Source organism: Astatotilapia calliptera, chromosome 4, assembly GCF_964374335.1.
Source record: "Astatotilapia calliptera chromosome 4, fAstCal68.1, whole genome shotgun sequence".
Taxonomy (NCBI): Eukaryota; Metazoa; Chordata; class Actinopteri; order Cichliformes; family Cichlidae; genus Astatotilapia; species Astatotilapia calliptera.
In genome coordinates this window covers 5471842-5499045 of record NC_137425.1, presented here as the reverse complement: position 1 = coordinate 5499045, position 27204 = coordinate 5471842, and the positions used below count along the sequence as shown (strand labels likewise).

Below are 27204 nucleotides of genomic sequence, written 5' to 3'. Positions count from 1 at the left end.
AATAACCTCCTTTTAGGAAAATCTTCTTGTTGACTTAAAAATAGATTTGACCATTCTTGTTTATTTTCACCTTTAACTTTCTGAGACATATTTCTTTAACGCAGTATTCAAATGAACAAAACAATATGTGACTGTAATTAAATATGCTGGGTCTACTTTCAAGAGGTAAATAAATCAAGACAAAAAAAGTGATAACTATCAACATTTCAACTTTGCCAGAGCACTGACATCAGAAACATCTCTGTACAAACTAATACAAACACTAATTTGTGAAAATGTTTGAAAATTTCTCAAAAGATATTTTTCATATTGCAGTCCAAAACCAAATGTGTATAATATTTATTGTGTTCATATTGTAAATACAAATTAACAATTTTTAAAGTTACACTAGTAAAATAATAACAGATTTTTTGATTAATGAACTTTCTAATAAGTATTAGAAAGGCTGCTTAGCAATCTCTCAAATCAGTTTTTGAATTGTTTTTTTTTTTCCACTTAATGTAATGTGACTTATTTTGTCCTTGTTCTGTCTCTGTATTGCTCACTGTTTGATTTATTTAATTTACTTTTTTTATTGTCTGTGTACCATTTTTTACACTTCTATTTATAATGATGAAGAAAAACTTTAGTGTGCTCATACGGTCACTGTCTTTCAACGTCTCAGTGACTCTGCCAAAATTCCGACAGTCCCTGAAAGCAGCAAACATTAGCTAGCTAGCCAGCGGGCTAGATTAGCATAGTGCTAACAACAGAATGGGTTTGCAACTGCTTGAAAGGACCGGTGACCTCTGCTTGGCTTCCATGCTCTGAAAGCATCTTGTTTCTCTATCGCCGGTATTAAAAAAATGGATGTCAGTGAATGTGTTTTATCGGCAGGCAGGGCCGTGCTGGACATGGTGGAACGGGAGTGGCAGCCTCTGTCTGCGGGCGAGCTGGAGCACAGGCTGGACCAGGCGGTGGAAGAGATCCTGGAGTCACAGCTCCTGGCAAAACTGGAAAAGCAGTCCCATCGTCGTCCTCCTCCTACCAATACTATTTACGTACAGTTACTACAGAATCAGGTGGGGCCCCAAGTTTTACACACAGCAACAACATCCAGTCCGTCCGAGCAGGAGGAAGAGAAAGAGGAGGAGGCTGCAGAGTCCCAGGAGCAGGTTGATACTGTGGATAATCCAGCGATCAAGGTAGTTTTGTGGCTTTAGTTTTCCTCTGAGAAAGCGTTTTACAGTTTTCAACTACTATTAAAAACAATAGTGACAATTTTTGGCCAGTTTTTTTAATTTTCAAACTCAAATTTAACATGATATTCAAAAATCAATTAAAAAGAATTTGAACCTGAATATGAGATAAACTAAGGAATTTCTAAAGTGTACCAATCATGTATAACAATGCCTTTAATCAAATTATAAGCTCTGCATTTCATATGTTTGTCATTACTCCTTAATCTCATAACTTTTTGCTGGATTCATTTGTTTTATCTCACCAAAAAAAGTGGAAAATGCATCTTTTTCTTTGAGATGTGGCTGACATCCCAGTAGAAAACCAGAAACTCTGCATGATCCGGAAGGAGAATAAAGTGGATACATGCCTATTAAATACTGTTGTATTTTGTTTGTGTCTCTGTGTTTCACCAGTACATTTCAGACCTACTTCAAAGCTCCAAATCAAGGACACGAATGGCTGGACGGGCTCGCTTATCAATGTCCCACACTGTCCTCCTGTCTCTCACACTGCTGTCCGAGCGAGTCAGTTACCGCACTGTGTCCCGCCGCTTCCAGCTGGAGAAGGGAAACATCCACAGGATCTTCTTCTCTTTCTGCCAGCGCATAAACATGCTGGAAGAGAGGCACATCAAATGGCCAGCTGGTGTGTTAATTTGTTGGGTCATTAATCATATGTGGGCAAATTATGATGATGATAATATTTTCTCTCTGTTCTTCAGGGAAAGAGGCTGTAGAGGCACTTTTCCCATTCTCCAATCTAATTGGAAAAAAGGAAGTAGAAGGAGGACAAGGTGTTCCTCAGGTTCTGGGAGTGTTGGGACACACCCGGATCCCTATTCGCCTGCCTATAGGGAAACATGATGTGGAGAGCACCATACCTGAGGTGAAGAGAATGAAGATGGAGGCCCCTCCTGACTCTTGGTTAAACCTTGAGCTTGTGTGTGACATTAGAGGCCGGTTCTTGCACTGCAGAATCAGTAAAGGATCTCATGTGGACAGAGGTCGTGCTCTAAGAGACAAACTCAAACAGAACCCTGACCTAATGCCTTCCAGCTCCTGCCTTGTGGCCAGAGCTGGCTACCCACTTACTGATCAGATTTTTACCCCGTACACAGGAAGTCACGGACCAAGAGAGGCGCTCTTTAACAAGACGCTGGAGGAGCATTTTCAGATCCTAGATCAGGCCATTGCCGATCTGAGAGCCAGGTTTCGGAGGCTCACGTATCTGGATATTGGAAACTATGACCGAGCCAGAGCTGTTGTGCTGACTGCCTGTGTGTTGCATAATGTGTTTCTGGACCTAGGACAGGCGGTTCAAGGAGAGAAGGAGGAAGCCACACCCCAAGATGAAGAGGGGGAGGCAGATGACGAGGGTGTATGCAGACGTGACTCCATTACAGATTTTCTGTTTAAAAGCTTTAATCATGGAAACGCGTGAACATTTCAATTTGTTAATAAACTTCAGTTGTGCTCGTGATCCTGGCATGTTGCATTCATTAACATTTGAAGGTAGTGACTGAACCCCTAAAAACCAACAGCAAAGGTTTCCCTGAGGTCATAGAGCGAGAGCGGTGAAGGGATCTCTGTGGGAAAATGGGCCTCCCTCGCTCTGAGACTTCAGTAAACACATTCCAGGTTAAATTGAACACAGCATTAAATTTATTATGTAAATCACTGTCAATAGTAAGAGTCAAAAGAGGATCATCCAAGATGTGCTCATTAGGTAACAACTTGTCAAGCTCTTCACTAACCAGAAGGTGACACCAATGTTTATATATTTTTTTAATACACGCTGTAGTGTATGCATTAAAAACAGTTACTAAGGGAAACCCAAAAGCATAACCTAACAGGGATGGCGGTAGCTGCCAACCTTAATATGACAACAAACCAACTTTTCATTAATTTAAATGAATGACACTTTATATTACACAGAATTCATTCATCAAGAGTTTAGCTTTTTTTTTAATTTAATCATCTCCATAGTGTGGTGTTAATGCATTTTCCTAACACACAAAAGATCTATAGTCCAAGATTGGGAGGAAGGCGTGTCAGGACTGTCACCGCGAATCAAATAGACTGATACGGCAAGGCCGGGATGGTCCATTTGGTAAAGTAAATCTGTTGGGCATCTTTATTGGCCTTTAGACAATAATTCTGATGGCAAAAGAACCAAATGGGACAGGCGGGAAAAAAAAGGAATGGCACTGCGTGTAAAAATCTGGCAAGTCAAATATGTGGATCTACTGCGGTGACCCTTTGTGAATAAAGGAGCAGCTGAAAGAAGATTACTCTTAATCCTTGACAAAGTTAGTTATAAGTAAATTCTTCTCTGTGTTCAAATCAGGCACCTGGTAGACAGGAAGACCTAAAAAAGAGCCTAAATTTAAAGTTTAGAAACCACAATAGCATGAAATGTGTTCTGTCATGAAAGTATCGTCACATTATATGTCGCAAAGCGCTGTCCCATTTCTACTTTCCTCAGTTAGAGCCCTTGCAGTCTCACACACTCAGTCACCTATGAGGTGTTTAGGTCTTCTCCCCCTGCATATTTCACCTCTAGCTTGAGCAAGTTGTCATATTAGAGTAGTAATAAGATGCACGGGGGTAACTTCCAGTATTTTTTGTACCATTCTCTAAGGTAATAGACAGCCAGAGCCTGTTTCTGTGCTAATGCTCACACTGCATTATTGCTACTTATGCTAATAATTTGTTTTAAAACTAAATAACTATATGTGCTGGAAAGATTTGCAGGAAGCTTTCAGCATAAAAAACACACAACAGAGACAGAGTTATAAACAAAGAGTATCTTATTAATACTTTAACATTTATACCAGTATCTTCATTAATCCCATTACTGAAATCTGTATTGTATTTGACTGCTTTTGGCCCGGCAATGGTTACTTTATTTACGTACAGTTTATTTTCGTACAGTTCTTTAACAGATGGGGGTGGATTCCCCATTTGTGTGTACTCTTCAACTTCATCCAAGTTTTCTATTTTGGTATAAAAATAAAAGATTCTTACATTATTTTGAGCACCAGGAGGAAAAAAGAGACAGGTTTAAAGAGAACTGTAATCTGCCTGCTGTGTTAAAGGTGAGTCTGGCCTCATACTGTACACCTGCTAATCCAAGCTACTCTGTAAACTGTAACGGTAAAAATGTGAAAAAGTCTACAAACATTAGACATTGCAAACGAGCTGTTCTTCTCATGCAGTGTTGGAAGGTCTTGGTAATTTCGCGTTTCCTCTCTCCTAATGTCCATCCTTTGAAGTCTGTGTGCCGTTCTTCTGAGCCAGGCTGGAGATGGCTTGGGCCAGGTTGTTGATGGCCTCAATTTTTCGCTCCTCCAGTGCTTTCTGCTGCGCCCACATGTTCATCTTCCTCTCCTGCAGCTCCATGTACAGCTGCAGGACATCCTGCGGAGGCCTGGTGAGGCAGGGAGCAGCTGTTGCAGGAGGCGTAGGGAGGATAGGGGTAAACCTCTTGCTCGCTATAGCTTTTCCTACTTTGGTCCCGCTGAGTTTGGCCCTGCGCTGGGCTTCGATCTCCTCCCTGCTCTTACCCAGGACTTCGTGCATAGCTTTAAAGAACTCCCAGTGGACGCTGGTCACTCCCAACCTCTTGGCCCTCTCTGCGTTTTTTCTGTATGTGGCCAGCATGTTTCTCCACTTGAGATCACATTCGTACGCCTTCACAGTGACATCAGTGACCTCTGACTCCCTCAATTTGGCATTGACCTTCTCTGCAACCATTTCCCAGAGTTTCTTTTTCTTGCACACTGGCTGGTCAAAGGCCTGATCCATTTCAAGCCGGGTATTGACTAGATGCCATGTAGCCTGAACTGTCCAGATAAATTCTAGGAGTGAAAAAAGGTAGATGATCAGATCGACTGCTTTTTTTTGGAGTTATTAAAGACAATGCCTTGGTCTACAGTACAGTTTTTCTTAAAATGCTGAACATCATGAGTACAACTACAACTGCAATACAACTACAATTAAGTTTTTCTGCGTTATGGTATACTGCACTATATTTTGGATGCATATCTTGTTCTTGATCTATATTTTAAAGCTATAGTCACATATTAAGTTTAAAAATATAAATAAAACTATTCCAATAATAATACTAATAAAACCAACCATAAAATAATGTACCGGTATATGATTTTGTATTAAGTACTACATCAAGTACTTTTATTGTAGGTACTTTGTATGCTTAACTTTTACTTAACTGAAAGGGTGTGTAAATGCATATTTAGCTACATTGCAAAGCAGTTTTTATTGAATACAAATTTTGTGCAGTGCTACTTTTAATGCAATAAACCAGGTTGTTGTTGTTCTTGCCCCCCCCCATTCTCATTCTCCACCCCACCCCATACAAAAAAAGAAAAAAAAAATCCTGGAAACGTTCCTGCTGAGTACTAACCTGCTTTTGTTTTATCCGTATCCACACTGGACACGACCGTTTCCTTTCCTTCCACTTCGGAGTTTTGAATCACAATTGTCTCGATTACCTCCATCTTATTAAAAGCACAACCATTACAGTTAAAGTTGTTTTTTTTATTTACTAGCGGTGTATCTATCGCGGAATTTAACAACATCCAAGAGTCACCGATGCCCTCTCTCGCGTCGAGAAAGACGATGACTATAACAACGTCGCTTGGTAGCTTGGAAATTGTAGTTCATTTTGGTTATTACGCCTATTCTTTTTAGTATTCTGGACTAGCGGATGAACTACAATCCCTAAACTCTTTGACTCTTTTAACGTAGGCTACGATTTGTCGCGATCATGGGGGGTGTAGTTTTTCAAAAGGATGGTTCGCATAAGAGGAACTGGGCGCTATCAATTTCGAACTACACGTCCCAGAGTATTTTTAACCGACCCACCTCTTCACTCCCTGCTCCCTCCCTCGGCCGACCCTGTTTTGTTGTTTGGCTAAAGATGGCGTTAGCGGCTAACCCACTCGATTGCAGTTTGTTTCACAAAAATTATTCGGCCAGTGGTAACAAAACATTGATAAAATAGAGATTTAATTCGTCATTTTGTGTGTAAAAAATATATTACACCGAGAAAATACACGTCCACTTGGTCGATTAACGTTTGCTTGGCCTTCTTACGATATAGGCCAGTTTTAAAGGGAGCGGACCGAAGCCGTCGGAACTCCATATCCCGTCGGGGAGTGCGGCGTCAGGCGGTAACACTTTCCTTTTTCATGCTGGTATCTGTAGTTCTTACCACACAAGTCGCTTTTTTCCGGAAACTTTAAAGACAATGAACTAAACCAAGAGTTGAGTATATCTAAGTGGAAAGGACATGGTATATAATTTCTCGGTGTTTTACTGGAAACGTCCAGTGATGCCTCGCGGCGCCTGTGATATTTGTTTTAATTGAGGAGGACAAATTAAAAATAAGTACACCTGTTACCTGGAAATCCGGGGGGCCATGGCTGCAGAATGTGACAGAAAAAACCCGAGAACACCTTCCAGGGAAGGACAACCATCACCAGAGTCTTCTTTGACCTGGTGCTTGACTCACATCTCCAAATCTGGATCGGGGTCTGAGCGTCAGGGACAGTCAGGCTCAGGCGGTGCCAGAGAAACGGACAAGAGGTCCAAAGTCTCCCAGTGGCGAGCGCTTGTTGCTATTAGGACGCAGCACATCAAGGGCGGCAAGGCTGGCATTGCCAGATTCAGAGGTCAGGGTGGTCTCCGGCACCTGTTGGATCTGATTAAACACCCAGAGTGCTCGAGGAAAACTCTGGATCTCGCTCTTAGCATCCTGGGCAACTGCTGCACTGAGCTGGAGACACGAATAGAGGTGAGACAAGAAATAATAGATGAGTTTGTTTATTAAAGTCACTAACTTTTAAAATGTTTTCCTACTTTCCTACAATATCAGGTGCGTAAACTTGATGGGATAAATATTGTAGGTAAGTGGTGATTTATTGTTATACTATATATTATACTTTTTAAATTTAAGCAATCTTTATCATAACTTATATCTGAAAAATGCCTGTTGTAGTGGACATCCTTAAGAAAAATGTGTCACTGGAAACAGTCCTGAACCGAGCAGCCCGCGCTTTAGGGAACTTGGCCATGGATCCAGAAAGCTCTGCACTCATCCACTCTGCAGGTATGTCTGACCTGCTTCTGTGTGTCACATCCACCTTTGTAACTGACAGCATTTAAAATGAGCTTGAAAGCTTCCAAATGGGCTTTTTTAGTTGTAGATATATTAAAATAATAATAATAATAATAATAATAAGTGCTGTAACAGACAGGCAAAAGTAGAGTGCTCAAAGGGCAGATTTAAAGTCGATCATTAAGGTCAAACAGGGGAAAGAAGACAATAAACAAAAAAACTGAAAGCTGATAACCAGACAGTACAAAGATATCACATGTAATGCCATCACATAAAAGCAAGTCTATCAAAATGTGTTTTCTTTGACCTGTGAATCTATATAATTTCTCCTCTGATTATAAATCGTTCTTATTATCACACAGGTGGTGTTCCTCTTCTCCTTCTCTGCGTGTCTCTTTCATCTGCACCGTCCTCCCCCACAGCTGCTCCACCCAAAGATGCCTGTCCCAAACTTGAGTGTGCTCAGTCTGCTACTCGAGCCCTTCTCTACCTCTGTGATACGCCTTCTAATCGCCTTTCATTGCTCACCCAAGGGACCCTATCTGCGCTCACCCCTCTTATTGCACCAGAGTATCCCCAGGGGTTGAGGCGAGCAGCTCTCAGGACTCTCCATGAGCTCACCCGGGGCTGTGGTGTTGAATGTGCCAGGGAGGTGTCTCGTTCCGGGGTCCTCGCTCAGCTGGGTGTCATGGTGACAGGAGAGTCTGGTAAACCCTTTGAAGAGTTGGCACTGAAAACATTAGCCAATATGTGCTCTCAGGGTTGCCTACGCCCTCTCGTGGGGTCACTGGGAGTCATCCAGAAGTTCACAGAGGAGGTTAAAAGGGACCCACTGAAGTCAGGACTCTTCCTCAAGGCTCTGTGCTTGTGCTGCAAAGAGGCCGTGAACCGGGCCAAGGTGAAAGAGAGCGGCGGACTGGAGGTACTGATTGGCTTTTTGTCGGCTCATCAGAGTCATCCTCTTTCCCGTCTCGCTCTTATGGCCTGTGTAGACTTTGTTTTTGATGAATCTGCCATGGAGCAGCTGCAGGAGTTGGGGCTGGTTCCTCTTCTTGTTGCACGGCTAGTTGAGCTCACCAGAGGAGAGGAGCCATTGACTGAGAAGATGGACGTGAGCCTCTCCTCTAGTACGTCTCCCACCGAGCTCCTGTCTTCATTATGTTTTGATTCCTTTGATTTTCCTCCTCCCGAGGGACACAAAAAGGAAGAATCTGGTAGGGAGCAGGGCTCATCCAGCTTTTTAAGTCTCAGGTATGGAAAAAGGAAATTTATTTTTTAAAATTTAGTTTTCCCAATGCACTGTTTTCTTCTGTTTGATATTGTTTACAATTTCATTCCTTTCTCCAGGTCCTGGTTGGTGTCTGAGGGTTTGATAGCTTCTGAAGGGGACCTTCTAGATTCTTCTAATGTTGATGGAGAATGGGGGAGTCTTCAGATCCCGCCATCTTCATCACCTCAAACCCCTTCCTCAAACCCATATCCTAGTTCCTCTCTTAAAAACTCTTCTTCACCCAACTCAGCTATTTCTTCTGCTTCTAAAAAAGCACCTCACTCTTCGCCTTTGTCTTCATCATCATCAAAAGTCACCAATCTGCCTCCCTTCAATACGCTCTCACCACAAACCCAGCCTAGTTCCTCCACCATCTCCTCTCCCACTAAAACAAGCCAAACCCCCGTTTCTCCATCCAAGTTTTCATCCCCACTCAGACGCAGGCCGCGGGCTCAATCAACAACGTCTTTGACTAAAGTCACACTTGAGACTCCTCCATCTGTGCCTCGCGCATTAGCTTTCCATCACCCTTACCATCCCGAACCCTGGACGCCAGAGTCACCCATCCTGCTGCTGCTGTCGCGCTTCTCCCACGCCACCGATCCAAGTGCTGCTCTGGTCAGCTCAGGCGTCATGTCCGGCTTGCTCTTTTACCTTACCCAGCGTGAGGATCCCAGCAGCAAGTGCTTCCGCATGCTTTGCCGGCTGAGCTGCAACCCGAACTGTTTGCAGTCGCTTCTCCGAACGGGTTCTGTAGCGCTCATTCGCCACCATCTCTGCCAGAGAGAAGAAGGATTTGAAGGAGGAGACAGGCAGACGGACAGAGTGAAAGCCAAAGTTAAACAGCTTGGTGAGATGAACACAGTCATGTTAAAATAAGTGAAACCTTATACAAGATTTAAATAATGCACACATAAGTAATTAAATATGCTCACAGGGTAGAGGTGCAGTGTTAGTCTTTTACATTTAAAATCTGCTTATTTTGCTTTATTGGAATCATTTTTATTTGAACTGAGAAAGCCAGGCTACAAGTGAAATGACTCCTAACAAGTAACCCTGAACTTTACACGGATACACTGAAAATTCAACTAATTCAATTGCTGCTTGGTCACATTTGGTTAACTACAGGGACGATATTGATTCGCTGTTGATCAGAATTTATCTCAGGAACCGTCTTTTGTTCGATCAAATATAATATCTGGTCTTTTTGTTTTTTTATGTAAGACTAAAGAGTTTATAATTGTGTGCTGACTTTGCAGGTGTGGCCCTTCTGAATAACCTGCGTGTCCAGTGTGAGTCTGGATTTGGCTCTGGGGTTCTTGCACATGTGATGCTGTCTGGCTCTGACTCAGATAAGCTGAACTGTGCACTGTCTCTGCCATTAATCAGCAGGTAAGTATTGGATGTATACTGACAATGTATTCATAAAAAAATACTAAATGTATAACAGTAGGGCTGCAAGGATTTATTGAGTATTTCGAAAAATTCAGTTCTAAAAAGTTCTCGGCACACATTCTTTGCTTCGACACTTCGTTTAAGGCACGGCCCTGTAGCGGAACATTGTCACCATGGAAACGTGAGCGCTTCTCCCAGACTTGTGACTTAAAAAACAGACGTGCAATACAAACATATTTAGGAGCAGCATGTGAAAAAAAACAACAACTCAGCTCCCAATTTTAAACAAAAACACAGATGACCCAACAGCAGCAGTGATGATGCTACCACAGTTTAATGGGGAGGTGGAGTCTGTTTACATCCCGCGAAGAGCAAAGAGGCGGAGTCATTACGCGACAGTGAGCTCAGGTTGATTGAAAGAAAACGTGTTTCTCGTGTCCAAAACAGCAGGCTCTTCATCAAACCAACTCATCAACAAACTGTGATATGAAGAAAAACTATCTTTGTAGCTGCTCCATTCACCGCCATTTGTTTTACACAGAGAAAAATCTGCAGCAAGCCTCCAGGAGTTGTATTAAAATATGCCGATGAACTGGTAACTTAGTCTGATACCAGACTAGTTAGATTATACAGCTCGCTGACGGCTGACGGCAGCTGTCCTTTTTTACATGGATGCGAACAGGGGTGAGTCTAAACGGGGGCATGGTGTGCACTAGACCATTTATTTCAAAGCTTATGTTACATTGTTCAGATTCAAAGTGAAATAATCTGAAATACTGTCTCAATTAAATTGCGTTAATATTTAAAAATATACAAATGAAAGCTTTTTTTTCACAAGCCAAAAAAAATGTACATGGGCCAGTAAAACTCTGAGCCACTGACCCGAGGGATCATAGGTTGGATGGTGAATGTTAATGTTCATTATCTACACCATCATAACCTCTTGTGTTCAGCAACACAAAAGCTTTGCATCAATGCACGGGGCAAACGTCAAAATATTCAGATATGCTTGCTTCTCTTCGTTGCAGCCACTACATTCTCCTTTTTCCTTACAGACGCAAACTCAGTCATTCACTTGCACACTTTAACACATAAAAACACATGTAGAAAAACTCAAAAAGCCTTCTAAGAAGACAGTAAAGATTCATGTTTTATGCCTTAGTTTATTTTGCATATTCATCTTATTTTATTTGACTATACTTGAGAGTATTTTTTAAAATATATTTTTGCATTTAAGACAATTTTTTAAATTTAAAACGTAAATAAAAAAGGGTTTGTTTTGTTGACGGATAAGACAAAAAACACGGGAACACAATGAGCAGTTTGTTTTAAAAAAACCTGTATTTTGTTTTCCGCATTACTCATTAATAAGACAAAAATATTTCTACTACTCGATTAATCGATGGAATAATTGATAAATTAATCAATTAGTAAAATAATCGATAGCTGCAGCCCCACATAACAGTAATCTGTGATGAATTTTGAAGTAGACCAAATATAGTGGATTCTATTCTACTTGCATTATATTTCTGAAATATGGAAATCTTCTATCTGAAACAAGCTGTTGTAGTTCTTCAACCTTTACACCAAATATCCTCAGACTGCCTGTTTCTTGTAAACAGAAGGCTTGAACAGCAGGCAGGCGGGGCTTCTGTTCTCTTACCTGCGTGCCTGAAACAACTATATTAGAAACTGCCAGACATCCTGACATCTTGTAGATCAGATAAAGAAAAGCCTGAAAATAAGCTTACTGTAGTGTGAGGTTTTTGTCTCAGGGATTACTTGTACATATGCTGACCTTATTATTTGAAACAATTTCCTTCTTGAATAGGAGTATCCATCATTGTAACAGTGTGTATATGAGAGGGAACAAAGAAGGTCAGAATAGACAATAAACACTCACTATTAATGTTTTTACCTTTTCTTTTTCTCGTACAGCAACAAGTCACTGCTGAAGAAACTTCTTCTGGACAGCGGCGGGCTGCTCTTGGCCCTGCGGCCCCTCAGCTGTGACGACGATGATGGTGCGGACGAAGACCACCCTGCTGAATGTGAAAGACTGCTTTCTGACTTTTTGAATTCTCCACATTCAGGCGTGACCTCACATCTCCACTCGCTGTACTTCTCTCTCCTGATTGGATGCCTGTCTGCTCTCACAGGTACCATTAAAACCGAGCTCGACAAAAAACATTCAATTTCAGTTATAAGACAGTCGATCAGTAGCCTTGGTCATTTTTCTCCGCCTCCCTCTAAAAAAGCTCGGCTAGCAGACACATGCCCTTACAGCATCTCTAACTTTGATCTGTTCTTGCTGCTGGATGATGGGACCCAGGTCCCAGCCTGCAGGGAGGCTGTAGCTGGGGTTGAGGGCACAGGTGGGGTTGAGGGCACAGGTGGGGTTGGCTCTGAGTATTTCAGGGCCCTGTTGAGAGGTGGATTTGGAGAAGCTCAGGGCAATTCAAAAGAAGCTATCCCCATTAAAGATGTCAGCAGAGGTGCATTATTACCAGTGCTACATTATCTGCATGGATGTCGCTTTACTAAGGGTGAAGAAACAATTAAGGAAAGGGAGGAAGGAAGGAAGAGTGGACAGTGCCAGATTTTGGACAAATTGGTGCTCGATGGTCTGAGTCTCTATGAAAGCGAGACAGAGGAGCGCTCGGAAGGAAATGTGGATTTCCAGAAAACTCCGTTATGTGAGATGATGATTGGAGGTTGCAGGTTTTTGGTAAGTGAGCTACAGAGAGACTTAGAGGACCTGTGTGTGTCGTTTCTCCTGTCCTGCTGTCCAAAAGCCGCTAATCGGACTACAACAGAGGCCAACGCTGAAAAGGATGCATCCAAAATGGACCACGAGTGCCCCGAGTCTGCTGAGGAAAGCCTGGCCAATCGAACGTCAGAGCTAGAGCTGACAGGATTTAAGATGCAAACTGAAAAAACAAAGAAACCAAATTCCCTGCAACAGACAGACGGTAAGAAAACAGTGGACAAATCAGTCAGTTCAGAAGAGCTGACTTTAAGACCAAAGAGCTTGATTAAAGATTCAGAGCAGCTTCCTAAATCTGCGGCTCAGGGCTCTCGCTCCTCGGAAACATTTGCTGAAGGTGGTGTTCTGGCTGCTCTGCTGCCCCAGTTGTACTGGTTTTCCCAGCGGTACAGCTACCCAGCACTGGGCCGGGCTTGCCTGTCCTTGCTGCTGGGCTGTCAGGACTGTCCTCGGCCCTTCCTGTCCTCCTCCATTGCTGGGGACTGCCTTCGCAGACTGGCCAGAGAAGCTGACTGTGCAGAGACTCTCAAACAAGATCTGTTAAGTTTGGTCTCCGTAGCTTTGACCTGAGCAAGGATCGAAATACTGATTGATCACATAATTTAAAGGGGCACAGCGTGAGTTTAAGTGTCTAGAGTTTCCATTGTCATACGTTTAGGAAGCACATGGATTATGTGGTTTACAGCAGCATGGTTACCTTAAAAAATGCTGCTCCAGCACTTACAGAAGGAACTGCTGATTTATGTTGATTTATTTTGATCAATTTGAAGAATACATTTCTGTTTAGCTTGGATGTAAATGTAGCACGTCCCAGCATGATGTACATCTACTATAATTTACTGTTGGTGATATTTTATTTTATTTTATTTTATTTTTAACCGGGGAAATGTTAAAGCAGATGTCTGTCATGCATTTGATAAAAATAGCTAAAATTATGAGGTTGGTCTGAGAGCCAGTTGTTGGAGATGAAGTGGAATAGCAGATAAGCAACGTATATACATTTCAAATGGCTCATAAATTTATGCCAGTAAATATATTGGTGGAACATCACTTTGGTCTCAGTTTCTTCTTGTGGGAGGGTGTGCGTACACAAAAAAGGGAAAACCTAAAGCCTTGAAAGTTAATTGAGTTTTGGTTAACTTGGATAACTAGCAGTAGAGAAAGTCAAGCTCTCCAGATGACTCTGGTGTTTTCAGGGTTTCTGCTACTGCATTACAAAGTTTCTGGGGTTAAAGATTTTTTTTATGGGTAAAAGAAGCAGGCAAGTACCTGTTCAGCTTTTTTTTTTTTTTTTGGACTGCACGTAACAGTTAACAAAAGCATTCAATGCTCTCACATAGATATAGGTATACAGTACTTTCTTTTCATGTTTGAGGTGGGTGATTAACCTCCCACTGTCTTTGTTTCCTTCCAGTCCAACATTTGTTTTCCCCCTGAAAAATTATTCTGGTTTTTCAAAAAGTGGTTTCTACTAATCAAATTATCTACCTGGCAACACAAGGAATTATACAAAATTTTGTAGTGCAATTTTTTGTCAGTGGAGTGGGAATCTGAGGACCTGCAGGCAATCAGGATATTTGGTTCTGACCAAAAGTTCTCATTATTCAGAATCATATACATTATATTAATTGATCATAACCATTAATTCGTGAATGTGTAGATCAGCTGGAGAAGATTTTATTTCTACTGCTGGATAGCTTTATCAATAAGCCAACATAAAATAATTTCTAGTTTAAAATCTCCCCAAGTAAGCTTTAAAATTGATGCTATTTTGCATTTATAATATAATGTAGTAGAAAGCTGTGTAACAGAGGAATAAAACACAAATACATTAAGATTGTACTAGAGTAAATGCATTAGGTTAGGTGGTGGTGTTGGGCATCGTAACATCGCTCCAGTCCAATGGAAGTCCAGCCATACGTGCATTTCAGAGGCAGCCCTGCTGTTACATTTATCACTACAGTATAATTGTGCAGCGCTGCAGACAGAACAGCTGGAGAGAGGGGGGTGACACCGGAGAGTTAACCCACCTCAATTAGGCTAGTAAATGTCAAGTTAACCTAACTGTTGTGACCAGGCTCACGGAAACTCAGCATTCTGTGTTTTTAAAAACTGGTCATGCATAAAAGTTTTCAGTCGGGGAAACAGTTGCCAAAAATTTTATGTGGGCTTGAGTTGGCGTGAAGCAACGTGCCAGTGCAGTCGTCTGGATAGTTTGTGGAAAACAATGCACCTTTATGACACGGTGGAATCTGCCACCGAGTCAGGTCACTTATGATACTTGATGCTACTTATTGTTTAACAATAGGAAAAAACTGATGTTTGATAGAATAATAGTTTTATATTTAAAGCCTGATATATGTTGGATTTTAATCTTTCTAAATTTGGCACCCCTCATGGAAAAACTCAGTGCAATCTGCAATCACATCGGTCTAAAATGTAAATACACTTTCATCACAGCACCACACACAGACACATATTTTGTGTATTGATTAAATTAAAATGAGCACTTCTCCAATTTAAAAAATGAACTGGCACTCATGGTAATACAGCACAAAGTGGTTTTATTCCTGGCTGTCTACTTGGCCCCTCAGCCGTTTTAATTAAACCAAGTAGACTGCAGACCGGAGTTTGAAGCATGCAGCAGGATAGAGCCGAGAAACTGAGCCGATCCTTTCAGTGATGGGAGCTCTCGTAGCCGTCAGGCAGAGGGTTGGCGTGCGGGTTGTGGAACAGACTGTGGTTTCCATCTCCCCAGGGAAATTTCTGGAAGGGGACATATAGTATTTTGGAGAAAATGATATTGAAAGAGTGAGCATTTATAGTTAGAAATGGTTGTTAATTAATACATTAACCAGAGACTCACCTTGGTGCGGATACGCAGGTGAGAATATGGCACAAATTCGAGCTGTTCATGTGAGTGCGCCTGGGCCTTCATGTAAGCATTGGCTATGCAGACACTAACCCCAGGAAAGGCCAAGACGATGGTCAGTATCTTCCAGGTCTTTGCTGTCCGAAACAACAGAAATACACAAGTGAAGCACTTGTTAAAGCACGAGGAATAAATCACAGGACCTGCCTCACTATTGGTCAGTTTGTGATTATTTGCCAGAGCAAGGATAGCTGTCGGCTCTGCAGACATTTCAGTTAATGTTCAACTAAAAAGTAAATGTGCCTTAGTTTTGATCTCTAATGGGGAGGCTTTGAACCATTATGGTATTTAGTTATAAAGGACAGGCTGACCTCCTCCTTCATTGCCTGAATGTGACGCAGCAGCAAGCACCCGGCGAGCGGCTAAGGCGGCCGACATCTGAACAGGTGGAATGAGAGAAAACAAAGTTTAATAGCAGCTGTAGATATAAATAATGCACTTTTTACACCAGAGTGCACGTAGAAACAGACAGAATCTGACTATTGGAATTTTATGTGCAATATAAAAAGTAAAATGAAGCAACATTTAATTATTTTAATTTTAAGAAGAAATTAAAGATCAGCTGAAAAGAACATGCAGTGATAAGGTTATTTAAACCACGTGTGTCATGTGCTTTAGTACCAAACAAAGTAGCTACAAAGCACGTTTGAGCAAAGGCCTACCACTGCTGGTGTATGTCCAGAATTTTGACAGCCCCTTTTTCAGTTAAAATACAGTAAAATCTGGTAAAAACTTACTGTTCCTCAGGTAGATGGTGCTCAGTATTCGTTATTGTCCTCTTATTTTTATATCAAACCAGTTCTTTCTCCTCCCCGTTTGTCCTTCAGTCTGTCCTAAGCTGAACTCTTTGTCAGACTCCTCCCCATTTCAGCCTGACGCCGGGCCAAGAAACATTTATATTTGGTCAAGTGCAAAGGCGGGCTGATATACATGACGAAGGGGATAGGAAGGAGGTGCTGCAGAGCACATTCAGCCTGCATGAGAAGGGCTCAGAGTTTTTAGATATAAACAGTGTGTTTGCTTTCATATGTAGTTTCATCCGGAGCATAGCGGTGAAAGTGAGAGAGACACTGGTTCATCTGTGGGTCGAAGGTTCAAAGTAGTCTGGAGTTTATTTACACTTAGCATTATATTCACATCAGTTTACATCAGCAGTTTACATACATCGTGCACATGCATGCACTGGTGATTTGGGGGTTTTAATGATCAGTTGACATCTGCAGACATCTTTAAAAATAGGACTCGAGTGCACACATTTTAATTTATCTGTGTATTTACAGTGCTGTGAAAAAGTATTTGCCCCTTTCCTGATTTCTTTAAAAAAGTGGTTTTAAAATGGTGATTTCATCTTTTAAGAGAAGAAAGACATCCAAACCTGCCCCTAAACCTAATAACTGGTTGTGTCACCGGTGCCAGCATGAACTGCAATCAAATGTTTGGGTTTTCTAACATGAACGGTGTGTTTAAGGTCATGCAAAAGCATCTCAATCAGTCTGGACTTTGACTAGGCCACTCCAATTTATTTATTTATTTTTTTAAAGCCACGCTTTCTTCAAATCTCTGTCCTACGTTCTCCTTCAGAATTTTCTGGTAAAGAGCAGAATTCATGGTTCCAGCAATTACAACAGACGTCCAGGTCCTAAAACGGCAAAGCAGCCCGAGACCATCACGCTGCACGACCATGTTTGAGTGTTGGTCTGAAGTTCTTTTTAAGAACCTCGCGATAAGTTCAGTTCTTTTTGGTCAGCAGTGGTTTTCTACTTGGAAATCTCCATTATTGCCGTTCCTATTATTGAATCCTGATCTCTGACTTTAACAGGTGAGGCTTTAGGCAAGTGAGGCTTGCAGCTCCTTAGATGATATCCTGGGTTCTTTTGTGACCCGGGTTATCTTAGTCTAATATAAATTTTAATATTAGACTAAGATGATGATCTGAAACATCTAAACAAATATGCAAAAACGAGAAATCAGATTCAGAAGGGAGGCAAATAAATTCCTGTGGCACTGTAGATGCTACTGTTGTGAACACTCTTCTTAATGCATGGAAAGTCTAGCATCCTGAGACTCTGAGCATTAGAAACAGGAGATTAGTGGAGGATTAGCTAGCGTCAGAGTCACAGTCCAGGATAAAAACACAAAACATCCAGGAGTACAGCAAGAAGATGGCAGATGAGCTTCTCCAAGAGTGCCTCAGGCAGCAGTGATGATGAATAAGAGAAGGTCCTGTCATGTAAGACCAAGCATGCATGGGATGTACCATCAACAGACAGGAAGGAAATCCTGCCAGTGGTTAGAAGCACCAGATCCACAGAGGCAGGACTAAGAAGATGAGAGGGAGCTTTTATTTACTTATGTAATTCTAGTCTTTTGGTGTCATTATATTGGTACCTCAGACTGAGGTGTGCATCTTTTTGATAGACTCAAGGAAGCAGCAGAAATATCATCCTAAATCCAAATGTACGCACACCAGGTCATAGATGCAGTTTAATTTTGGCTCTAATCTACTTGTAAAACCCTTCATTAATGTGTTAGGTCTTAATTGACTCGTCAGAACTTAAGCATTAAAGGTCAAGAATTGTCATTAGGAGTTGCTGATGAAACTTCCAGAGCTTAATAAATCCTCAGAGTCTTCAAATCTTGCCATAACAAAGGACGACCATTGAGTTGAGGCTCAGATTGAGGATCTGTTAATGAAGCTAATTAATGCCTTCAAAAGCAGGCTATAAAAAGACATTAAGGTGCTTTCACTCTGTAATTTCCGGCGTCCAGAATGTCATTAAGAAATGCAGTTAAAGACGAACTGTGGAAGTCAAGACAAGATCTTAATGATGAAGAGAACTTTGAGATAAAACTGCAAGTTTGCTGAAAAGAAAAGCCCCAAACTGCTGCAAGCCTGGTGTAGCATCTCACGTGAGTGGTGGCACACGTTTCCACTCATGATTACAGTGGGTCCATGTGAGAAAGTCAGTAATAGAAAACCTTACCTGTGACATCATGACAAAGGTCAGCTCTAGTCCTCAAGTAAACTTCTTGATGAGTGGATAAATAACGTTTAAATCAAAGTTCCTGGCCACAGTTAGAAGCATTTGATGAAAAAGTGCGTCTATTCTGCTGCGAGATGTTTGGCAGTCAGTGCACAGAAAAAGAGCAGACTGTCCAGCAGATGGGGTAGTGCTGCTGTGAAAAGCAAACTGTCCTTAAACGCTCCTTTAGGCCTCCTGTGCTGTTGCTCTGTAATGTTAAACACTTTCATTTCTGCACTGAACACTACTTCCTCCCTCTGAAAGTTCAGCAGTTTCATTAGAGTTCATTAGACTGCTGCAAGTTTTGTCATATGTATCGATTTTGGTTGATTTACTGCACACAGCTTGGATGCCGAATGGTGTTAACGGAGTCTGTTTTACACCTGTGTCGGGTCATAAATCACATTTTTTAAAAACTTTTTTAACATTAAAAAATATCTCCATAAAAAGGTAGCATCTCCACTTTGAGTTCTCCTCTCCATGAGTGTTAATTTGCGATTTTCACACTCAGTAATGGCTTTGTCGTCTCTGTTTGGACGGCTTCAGGCTGCAGAGCAAACAGCAGCGAGAGCCAGCGGTGATGTCAGCCAGACATGCAAGCATCCTGTCTGAACGTCTAGCACTTGTGTTATTTTGGGCAGAGGTTAGGCGCCATCTCACTGCACACACTGAGGTTTGCATGTGCTGCAGCTGTGCTGAAGTTAAAGCGGCCAAAACTGCAGTCAACCTCAAGAGATGTTATTTCAATCGCCCACTGACCTATCAAAGCTCTGCGTTGATAAGTATCTGTAAACAGGCATTCAAATCGAAACAAAATGTATTCGGTATAGAAGTTCACGATTCATATGAGTCTACTGTTGCAGAACTTTAGACGCTCCAAAAGTTGTGCAAGAGAATCAGATTTAACAAATTAAACTAAAATATTACATATATTACATTGTTTTTGGTGTTATCCCCTTTTTTGTTATGCAACTGTTATTTATTCAGGTGGGCAGAGTTTAGTTCATATTAAAAAACCCTCTCGGTTTTCACATTTTTCTGCAGCTCTACTGTACTTTACTGCTTTAGATCCATGGAGGTGGCACCAAGGAATATGAGATCAGTTTCTTGGATGGTCCGTTTACTTTGATCTCAAATGTATCACAAAAACAACACAAAACCCAGGGAGTGTGGCAGTTTGGCAGATTTAATTTGCTTTTTGTGATGTTCGTTATTATGAATCACACTGGCTTACGTGGCTGTTCATTTATGTTTTCCTCTAGTGCCATCATAAGGTTGATAACTTCAAAGAAATAATAATCCCATTAGCCTAAGCTGCACTACTGCGATACTGAGCATGGTCAAAATTACTCCTGCTTAGCAGCGCTGTGCCTGAATTCTCACTATCTGAGCTAAGTGTCTCTCCAGCATTGAACACAGCACCTTTGTCTGTAGGCAGGATGAAGGACAGCTGCACGCAGATTGAACTGATTCAACAGCTTTTCTGCACAAGCTTCAGGAACAGCGCCTTTCAGTAGTGTGTGTGGAGGCAGCCAGAGCAAACACTGAAGACTAAACATGGAGAGGCACGTGTAAATTAAAAATATGGGCAAACATCGCTGAGGTGATAGTCTTGTAATTAGTCTCATTCCACTTATACTTGTTTTGCATTTATAGAACAAATGGTTTAAAACATCCATCAAACTGTTCTGAAATTTAAAAAAAAAAAAGGAACCTCAGGTGCTTCGACCCTTCCTGACATCCCTTAACACCCACACAGCTGAGTCTGTGGATATTTCCTGCCAAGAGAAAGACAACGGTGGATTGTATGCAATGCAATAAGTGTGTGAGATGTTGGACAGAAGCGAAGAGAACCTCCGCCAGCCTGTCTCACATGCGTTCACATGAGAACAGCTCACACCTAAGCGCTTTGTTGAATTAAGAACTTCAAGGCTACGGTTTCTGTCATTAAGCAAACCAAATCAGGATTACAAATCATTTTGGAATGGCAGTTTTTCTACCTTTGATTATATGTATATTGAAAGTATAGAGAAATAATCACTTAAAATAGGAAGTAAGAGATGGAAATGGACCGAATGCTATAGGGTGGGCTACACTCTGGACATGTCGCTACACTGTCACATGGCTAACGCAAAGAAATAAGAGCGACCATTCACACTTGTATTCACACCTATGGGCAATTTAGAATCACCAATTAGCCTAACCCTACTAGCTGCATGTCTTTGGACTGTGGGATGTAGTTGGAGTAGCCAGAGAAAACCCACACAGAGATTGGGAGAAATCCACACAGAAAGCCTCTGAGCAGATGGTGGTGCAGAGATTCTGCTGTGAGGCAACAGTGCTAACCACGGTGCCACTGTGCTGCCCCTTAAGTAGTAACAGAACAAGTACATATACAGTACTGTGCAAAAGTTTTAGGGGGGCGAGAAAAATGCTGTAAACAAAGAATGCTTTCAAAAAATGGAAGTGTTAATCATTTATTTTCATCAGTCAACACAATGCAGTGAATGAACAAAAGAGAAATCTAAATCAAATCAATATGTGGTGTGACCACCCTTTGCTTTCAAAACAGCATCAGTTCTTCTAGCTACACTTACACACAGTTTTTGAAGGAACTCGGCTGGTAGGTTGTTCCAAATATCTTGGAGAATTAACCACAGATCTTCTGTGGATGTAGGCTTCCTCACATACTTCTGTCTCTTTGTGCAATTTCCAGACACACTCGATGATGTTGAGATCAGGGCTCTGTGTGGGCCGCACCATCACTTCCAGTACTTTTTGTTCTTCTTTATGCTGAAGATAGTTCTAAATGACTTTGGCTTTGTGGTTGGGGTCGTTGTTTCTGCTGCAGAATACATTTGGGGCCAGTAAACAATCATTTATATTTCCAAGAGCATTCATTGTTTACTGCATTTTTTCCCACACCTGCCTAAAACTTTTGCACAGTACTGTACATATACAGTCCATTATAAGTGAAACAGTAAGAGAAATCTGCAGGTGCATAGTTTGCTTATTTGGCATTGATTGGATTTATTCACAGCTAGAGAGAAAGCATCTGCTTCTTCACAGACAAAAGTCTGTTAAACTGCCTCTTTTCTTTTCTTTTCTTTTCTTTGCCCCTGCGACTGAGGATAATGTGTCTTGGTGAACTGGAAATAAAAGAAAATAACAGTTAAAAAATTGACAATGGCTCAATAAACCTTCTCCGGTCTGAAAACTCCTGAAGCAGATCTTTCATTGTTGCCCTGATTTTAAGGAAACGCAGCGGATTATCTGTTTCCATCTCTTGCTGTCGTTTGCATTTTTCGGTGTCGCTCCAACCGCCCGCATGCTCCCTCTCATCACGTCTGCATTTTGTTTCCCTCTTGCCTCGCAGCTCCATCTTTGCCATCCTTCTCCCAGTGAACCCAGTATCTCTCACCTGCATATGTCCATGCCTACTCAGTCTCACCTCTCTTACTTTATCCCTGAACTGTCCAGCCTGAGCTAGCCCTTTGAGGTACTCATTCCTAATCCTTTCTATTCTTGTTGCTCCCAATGCAACTCTAAGCATCCTTGCATTTAATTAAAACTGAAGGCTCAGATTTGAGAGTCCCGATTTAGTGATGGGTGACTTGCTTTCAGTGTGTCGCCACTGTTTAGTATTGTCCCAATCTCTGGTTGTGCAGTCTTCTCCTTGGGGCTTTAGATAGAAAAATACATGCAAGGCTTTTGCTTTGTTTTTTTGTGTGAAACTTGCTCATTGTCATGAGTCAACCAGTGCATACAGAGTCATGCAGTTTTAGTATGTTTTCATATTTTAATTGCAACTTTTATCAGTGCCTAATATCGTTGCCTTTTACAGTGCAAAGTACGATAGTAGAGTCTAGTATGAGCTAATCTGCTGAGGGGAAACAGTTCAACCTTTCTCTTATGGGATGAATATGAGTGAGACAGGACTGCAGAGTGACTGGGTGCAGACACTTGAGCAAACCGTGAGAAGCCAGATTTGACCATCAGTATTGCCCCACCATGACTGAGACGGGAGGGGATCCAGAGTGACGCGAGCGGTGTTTCTCCACAGTGGAAACTTCCATATAACACCCATCACATGAGCAGCGCCCATGTGGACAGAATGAGTGGAAGGAAAGTTCTGTGTGTCTATTATCTGCTGTATGGATGTTTTCCAACAGTCTGACATAACACGCACACTTATGTGCCACTCAGGTTTTACTGTATGAGACTTGTTCAAGGTGTTTTTGTTTTAATTTTCATCTGCAAGTGGAAATGTTCAATGCTACTGAACACTGAAGTTGTTCACAGGACTCTGGGCAGCCCTATGTAGCAGTCAGCAAGTGTGAGCAGCTTTGCAAAAGCAGAAGCTGTGGCATTTTGCTGGTATTGAGCATTGAAGCATGCATTAACACGATGCAACAGTCTTCCCAGGATTGGTTTTCTCCAGCAAATTCACCCCAAAGTCAGACCATGCAAAGCTAATAGAAGCAGCAAAAATCCCAAGAGCTCAATTTCAGCCTCTGCAAGGCCTCAGCTAGCATGTTGAATGTTAAAGTTCCTCACTGTACTTTGAGTAAAAGCCTGAACAAGTGTGGCTTGTTTTAGAAGGATTGCCAGGAGAAAACCTCTTCTCTCGAAAAAGAAGATGATAGCATGGCTTAGGTTTGCAAAGCTGCATCTGAAAAAACCACAAGACTTTTGGAATAATGTTCTTTATGCAGATGAGACCAAACTGAAGATGTTTGGCTACATTTTTAGAAACACAGCAAATAATCAAAAGTACCTCAAATCAACTAAAGCTTGGACCAAACTGGGTTATGCTACAGGACAATGATCCTAAACAAAGCAGAAAATCTTCAAGCGAATGTTTTTGAACTATAACAAGAATCAAGGTGCAACAATGGCCGAGGCAAAACTAACTGCCTGTAAACTAATGAACTAAGCAACATTGTAAAGAAGAGTGGGCAAAAATTCCTCCACATCCATCTGAGAGACTGATGAAGTCATACAGTGAACAATTATTAAATTATCACTGATAAAGTTTGTTCTACAAGCTACTGAATTATGGGTTGCACTCAGTTTTTCAAAGGACTGCACGGGGCCATGCAAAAACTTTCTTTTGCTTGTGGTTACGTTAAATATAACCAAGATATATATCTGGAACTAAAGCATGCTAATAATGAAACTAGGATCCTTATGGTGATTCAATATAGCCTGCAAGCTATTTAATACATAATACATACGTTTCATTCCATATAGTCAAATTTCATTTAACATTTTCAAACAAAAACAGTTCCTAAACTGATATATCATCAGGTTTCCAGAAATGTTCTCAGCTTTCTTTCACAAACAGTTATTTTGAAAAATTCTGGGAGCTCAATTTTATGATAGACTCCCTGATTAAATACTGTTGGTGTATGTAACGTCTTCAAAAGACACAAAAAAAAAAAAAAAAATTGTGAGAGGTTTCAGCCCTCCACAAGCACTGACCGAACTTTTAGCTGAAACACCTTCCCTAAAAACCAGCACCAGTACAGTCACTCGGCAGGTCTTTGTGTTCTTCTCTTTATGCTACATGGAGCTTAACACTAATATTAAGCCCCCCTGGAGGTGACCCACAGTGCTTCACAAGCTGGATGAAGACGAGCATAAAACCTCCAATAAACAGTTCTGTTCCAAACTGCCACAGCGAAAGTCTACAAAGAGTAAACAATGGTTGTTTTTCCAGGGTGAAGGTTTACTTCACTGAGACAAAACTGTTCCTTTCTGATGACAGATATTGACATTACGAGCAATGATAAGTAATTCCATGTGTTTGTATTTACACAAGACCACCAAGTTGATCATCTTATTGGCTGCAATTGGAAAACTTAATATCAAAGGTGACTTTAAACCTACTCAGGTGTTTTTCACTGTCCATGTGCCCTCGTTACATTGTATCCAAGTCTTTGTTAATGCTTAAGTTTGGTTTCACAGTTCCTGTTGAGCATTTTTGTTTGTTTTAAGTGTCTTGCTTACCACTATTTTACTGAATCAGAACATTTCAGTCCAACTGACCTTCATCAGGTACAAAACGATGTATTAGAAGCCATGTAAAATGCATACAATCTGACTTACAATGTGACTTATTAAAAAAAAGTGGTAAGTAAGTTTGTAAAAATTCTTTCTCTCGCCTATGCATCTGTTGTTCATTCAGGTGTGCAGAGATTTTGAACCAGTTGTTTATTTTAAATGAAAATGGAGCCGTGACTCTTTCTAAATGCTACCTGATTGCTTCTTATTGACAAGAATGTGTCATATGTGCATTTTAATTTCAACAAATAGTGAAATGGAGACCAGAATTAAGCCTTTGGCCACAACAGTTATGGAGCAGGCATCGATGACATCAAACACGACACTGATTAAAGCGATTTTTATTTCCTGTTGTGGACACAAACACGATCAGCTGCAGACACCATGGACGAGTCATTCCTGTTATAATTCTTTGAAGTCTGCTTAAAGTCCGACTGAAGGGCGTAGTTGCTGCGTTGTAAAGTAACATCTCTGTAGATGTCTGCGTGGAACCTTACGCTCAGTGTCTGACGATGAAAGCTGCATCACTCGGACCAGAGGGGATCCTAGCAGATGTGCTGAAACCGTAACACGCCCATAACTCAGACTGAGTATGCAAAGGGGGATTAATGTAGAGAGGGGGTTGCAAAGCAGCTTGCAGGTGCATCAGCAAAAGTAGATGGGCTAAAGTAACTTATATAATACTCCCTGTGTGGGATTTGCCTAATGGGTGCGTAATAGGATATCAGCTGATCTACCAGGAGGTAAATCAGAGTCCTCAATTCAACTCTTACCCAAAGTGTCAGCTGTTAAAAAGTCAATTGTACAGGTCACTCGTGCTCTCCTCTTTTCTTCTTAAAGGACACATGAGGGCAACACATGGCACATTATATGTATATACTGGGGTACAGTGTTTTACCGACCACACTGAACACACCGTCCAGATGTGTCTCTCCAAACTGAAGTTATATTACTCTTCTCTCGGTTAATGAGCCAACACACTTCATACCACCCGCTCTTCTTTTCAGAGCTTTGACTTCTCCTCGTGATAAACTCGCACACTCCTTATAAATGCATTGTTTTAAAGGCACCTCTCAAATGTGTAGACAGATAAATATTTGGAGGTGAATCATGGGTGAACGAGTAATGAGTCAGACGTGGCTCCTGTTATTGTCTTACGCTCGGTACCACCAGGGGAGACGATGTGGTGGTCTGCACGTGTGACTTCAGTTTTCCTTCTGTGGCGTCTTTAAAAGCAAAAACATCGCATGTGGTTCTTCGTTCCAGTCAGACGTTTGCATCGAGCGCTGCCGTGCCTCAGGTTAAGACATAAACTTAAACATTACATTAAAAAAATGGCTTTCATGCACAGGACCTCACACACTCTATATGATCCTGAGCTTGGCATTGATATTGCCATGGGTTAATGCTTCTTGTGCCCAGTCTCAACAGACTGTAGTGGCACACACTGCTGTCTATGTTGTCCCAGAGATGGCAGCTGACAGCCTGTTTTAAGAGATTACAATGCTCCCCTGTAGAAAAGTTCTTAAAATTACATTTTAATTGAGGTTTGAGACTACTGGAGACACAGCAGTACCTTGTGCACACAAATATAATAATGTCGTCATGTATTAAGTCTGCAATTTCCAAGTTCCTTTTTTAACCGGGATATTTGAATTTATACGAACAGATTCTTTTTGTATACTCCTTTCCCCCCTCTATTTAGGAGGTGCAGTATTTGTTCTACTAACAAAAAGCAGGAAAAACCGGCCTGCTGTTAAACATTATTTAGTTTATGTGGAAAAGGAGTTCAGATGTGTCATAATTATCTGCAAATCATCTGTCTTCACTTTCATATATAAATGTTTTCCAGGGCATGGGTGCTGTATTTGCATTAGTGAGCAGGGAAATTGAGTTTGTGTGTGTGTCATCAGCTTTTTTCATAGTTGTTCCTCGAACTGAAGAGAGTCGGTATGGAGAAAACACTGTTGTGTGTTTTTCAGTGGCCTTTTGTCTGAGCTGTTTAGAAAAGCATCCAAATTTGTAAAAAAAAAGCATCAGCAGCTGGTTTGGGAGACGGTTTGCTGGACCTTAGATCCCAGGAGATCAGTGGAGAAGGTGGAGAACCGGAGATAGTGAGATTATGAAGCATCCCACTGCCCTGGACCAATAGACTGCAGCCTCGTTATCCTGGATTTGGGAAAGAGGATCGACATGAAGGACAAAGTGGCAGGTTAAAAAACAAAAAGTAGATTTTAAAGGCTGATATGATAAAACCAGAGATGCAAAATAAAGGCTTAATATAAAAATAAATAAAATATAGAGTACACAGATAGACAGACTATACATAGAATGGACACTGGAGCAGACAGCCTGTATTTAAATACGTGAGATATTTGGAAACACCTGA

The 27204-nt window shown here is 41.3% G+C and overlaps 4 protein-coding genes across 4 annotated transcripts; 2 read left to right on the top strand and 2 right to left on the bottom strand.

The window, feature by feature from the left end:
* Positions 1-336: 336 nt before the first annotated feature.
* LOC113019979 (putative nuclease HARBI1) lies at positions 337-2700 on the top strand. The gene is made up of 3 exons (XM_026163646.2): positions 337-1184; positions 1635-1866; positions 1943-2700. Exons 1-3 carry the CDS (start codon positions 846-848, stop codon positions 2659-2661), a joined length of 1290 nt encoding a protein of 429 aa, XP_026019431.1. The 5' UTR covers positions 337-845; the 3' UTR covers positions 2662-2700.
* Positions 2701-4012: 1312 nt separating this feature from the next.
* LOC145428230 (uncharacterized) lies at positions 4013-5992 on the bottom strand. The gene is made up of 2 exons (XM_080300125.1): positions 5647-5992; positions 4013-5080 (listed from the first exon to the last, which is right to left on the bottom strand). The coding sequence occupies exons 1-2, from the start codon at positions 5819-5821 to the stop codon at positions 4476-4478; spliced, it is 780 nt and encodes a 259-aa protein (XP_080156251.1). The 5' UTR covers positions 5822-5992; the 3' UTR covers positions 4013-4475.
* Positions 5993-6140: 148 nt separating this feature from the next.
* armc5 (armadillo repeat containing 5) lies at positions 6141-13844 on the top strand. The gene is made up of 7 exons (XM_026164175.2): positions 6141-7038; positions 7120-7150; positions 7243-7353; positions 7725-8613; positions 8710-9482; positions 9892-10024; positions 11966-13844. Exons 1-7 carry the CDS (start codon positions 6664-6666, stop codon positions 13362-13364), a joined length of 3711 nt encoding a protein of 1236 aa, XP_026019960.2. The 5' UTR covers positions 6141-6663; the 3' UTR covers positions 13365-13844.
* Positions 13845-15341: 1497 nt separating this feature from the next.
* cox6a2 (cytochrome c oxidase subunit 6A2) lies at positions 15342-16649 on the bottom strand. Its single transcript, XM_026163645.2, has 4 exons — positions 16464-16649; positions 16038-16104; positions 15661-15803; positions 15342-15560 (listed from the first exon to the last, which is right to left on the bottom strand). The coding sequence occupies exons 2-4, from the start codon at positions 16102-16104 to the stop codon at positions 15471-15473; spliced, it is 300 nt and encodes a 99-aa protein (XP_026019430.2). The 5' UTR covers positions 16464-16649; the 3' UTR covers positions 15342-15470.
* Between the last annotated feature and the right edge of the window lie 10555 nt (positions 16650-27204).

Coding starts and splice junctions, on each gene's coding strand:
- LOC113019979 (XM_026163646.2), top strand. CDS start 846: ATGGATGTCAGTGAATGTGTTTTATCGGCAGGCAGGGCCGTGCTGGAC. Junction 1,185..1,634: donor TGGATAATCCAGCGATCAAG/GTAGTTTTGTGG, acceptor GTGTTTCACCAG/TACATTTCAGACCTACTTCA. Junction 1,867..1,942: donor GCACATCAAATGGCCAGCTG/GTGTGTTAATTT, acceptor TCTGTTCTTCAG/GGAAAGAGGCTGTAGAGGCA.
- LOC145428230 (XM_080300125.1), bottom strand. CDS start 5,821: ATGTTGTTAAATTCCGCGATAGATACACCGCTAGTAAATAAAAAAAAC. Junction 5,081..5,646: donor TACGGATAAAACAAAAGCAG/GTTAGTACTCAG, acceptor TTTCACTCCTAG/AATTTATCTGGACAGTTCAG.
- armc5 (XM_026164175.2), top strand. CDS start 6,664: ATGGCTGCAGAATGTGACAGAAAAAACCCGAGAACACCTTCCAGGGAA. Junction 7,151..7,242: donor TGATGGGATAAATATTGTAG/GTAAGTGGTGAT, acceptor TGCCTGTTGTAG/TGGACATCCTTAAGAAAAAT. Junction 10,025..11,965: donor TCTCTGCCATTAATCAGCAG/GTAAGTATTGGA, acceptor TTTCTCGTACAG/CAACAAGTCACTGCTGAAGA.
- cox6a2 (XM_026163645.2), bottom strand. CDS start 16,104: ATGTCGGCCGCCTTAGCCGCTCGCCGGGTGCTTGCTGCTGCGTCACAT. Junction 15,804..16,037: donor TTCAGGCAATGAAGGAGGAG/GTCAGCCTGTCC, acceptor TGTTTCGGACAG/CAAAGACCTGGAAGATACTG. Junction 15,561..15,660: donor ACCTGCGTATCCGCACCAAG/GTGAGTCTCTGG, acceptor GTCCCCTTCCAG/AAATTTCCCTGGGGAGATGG.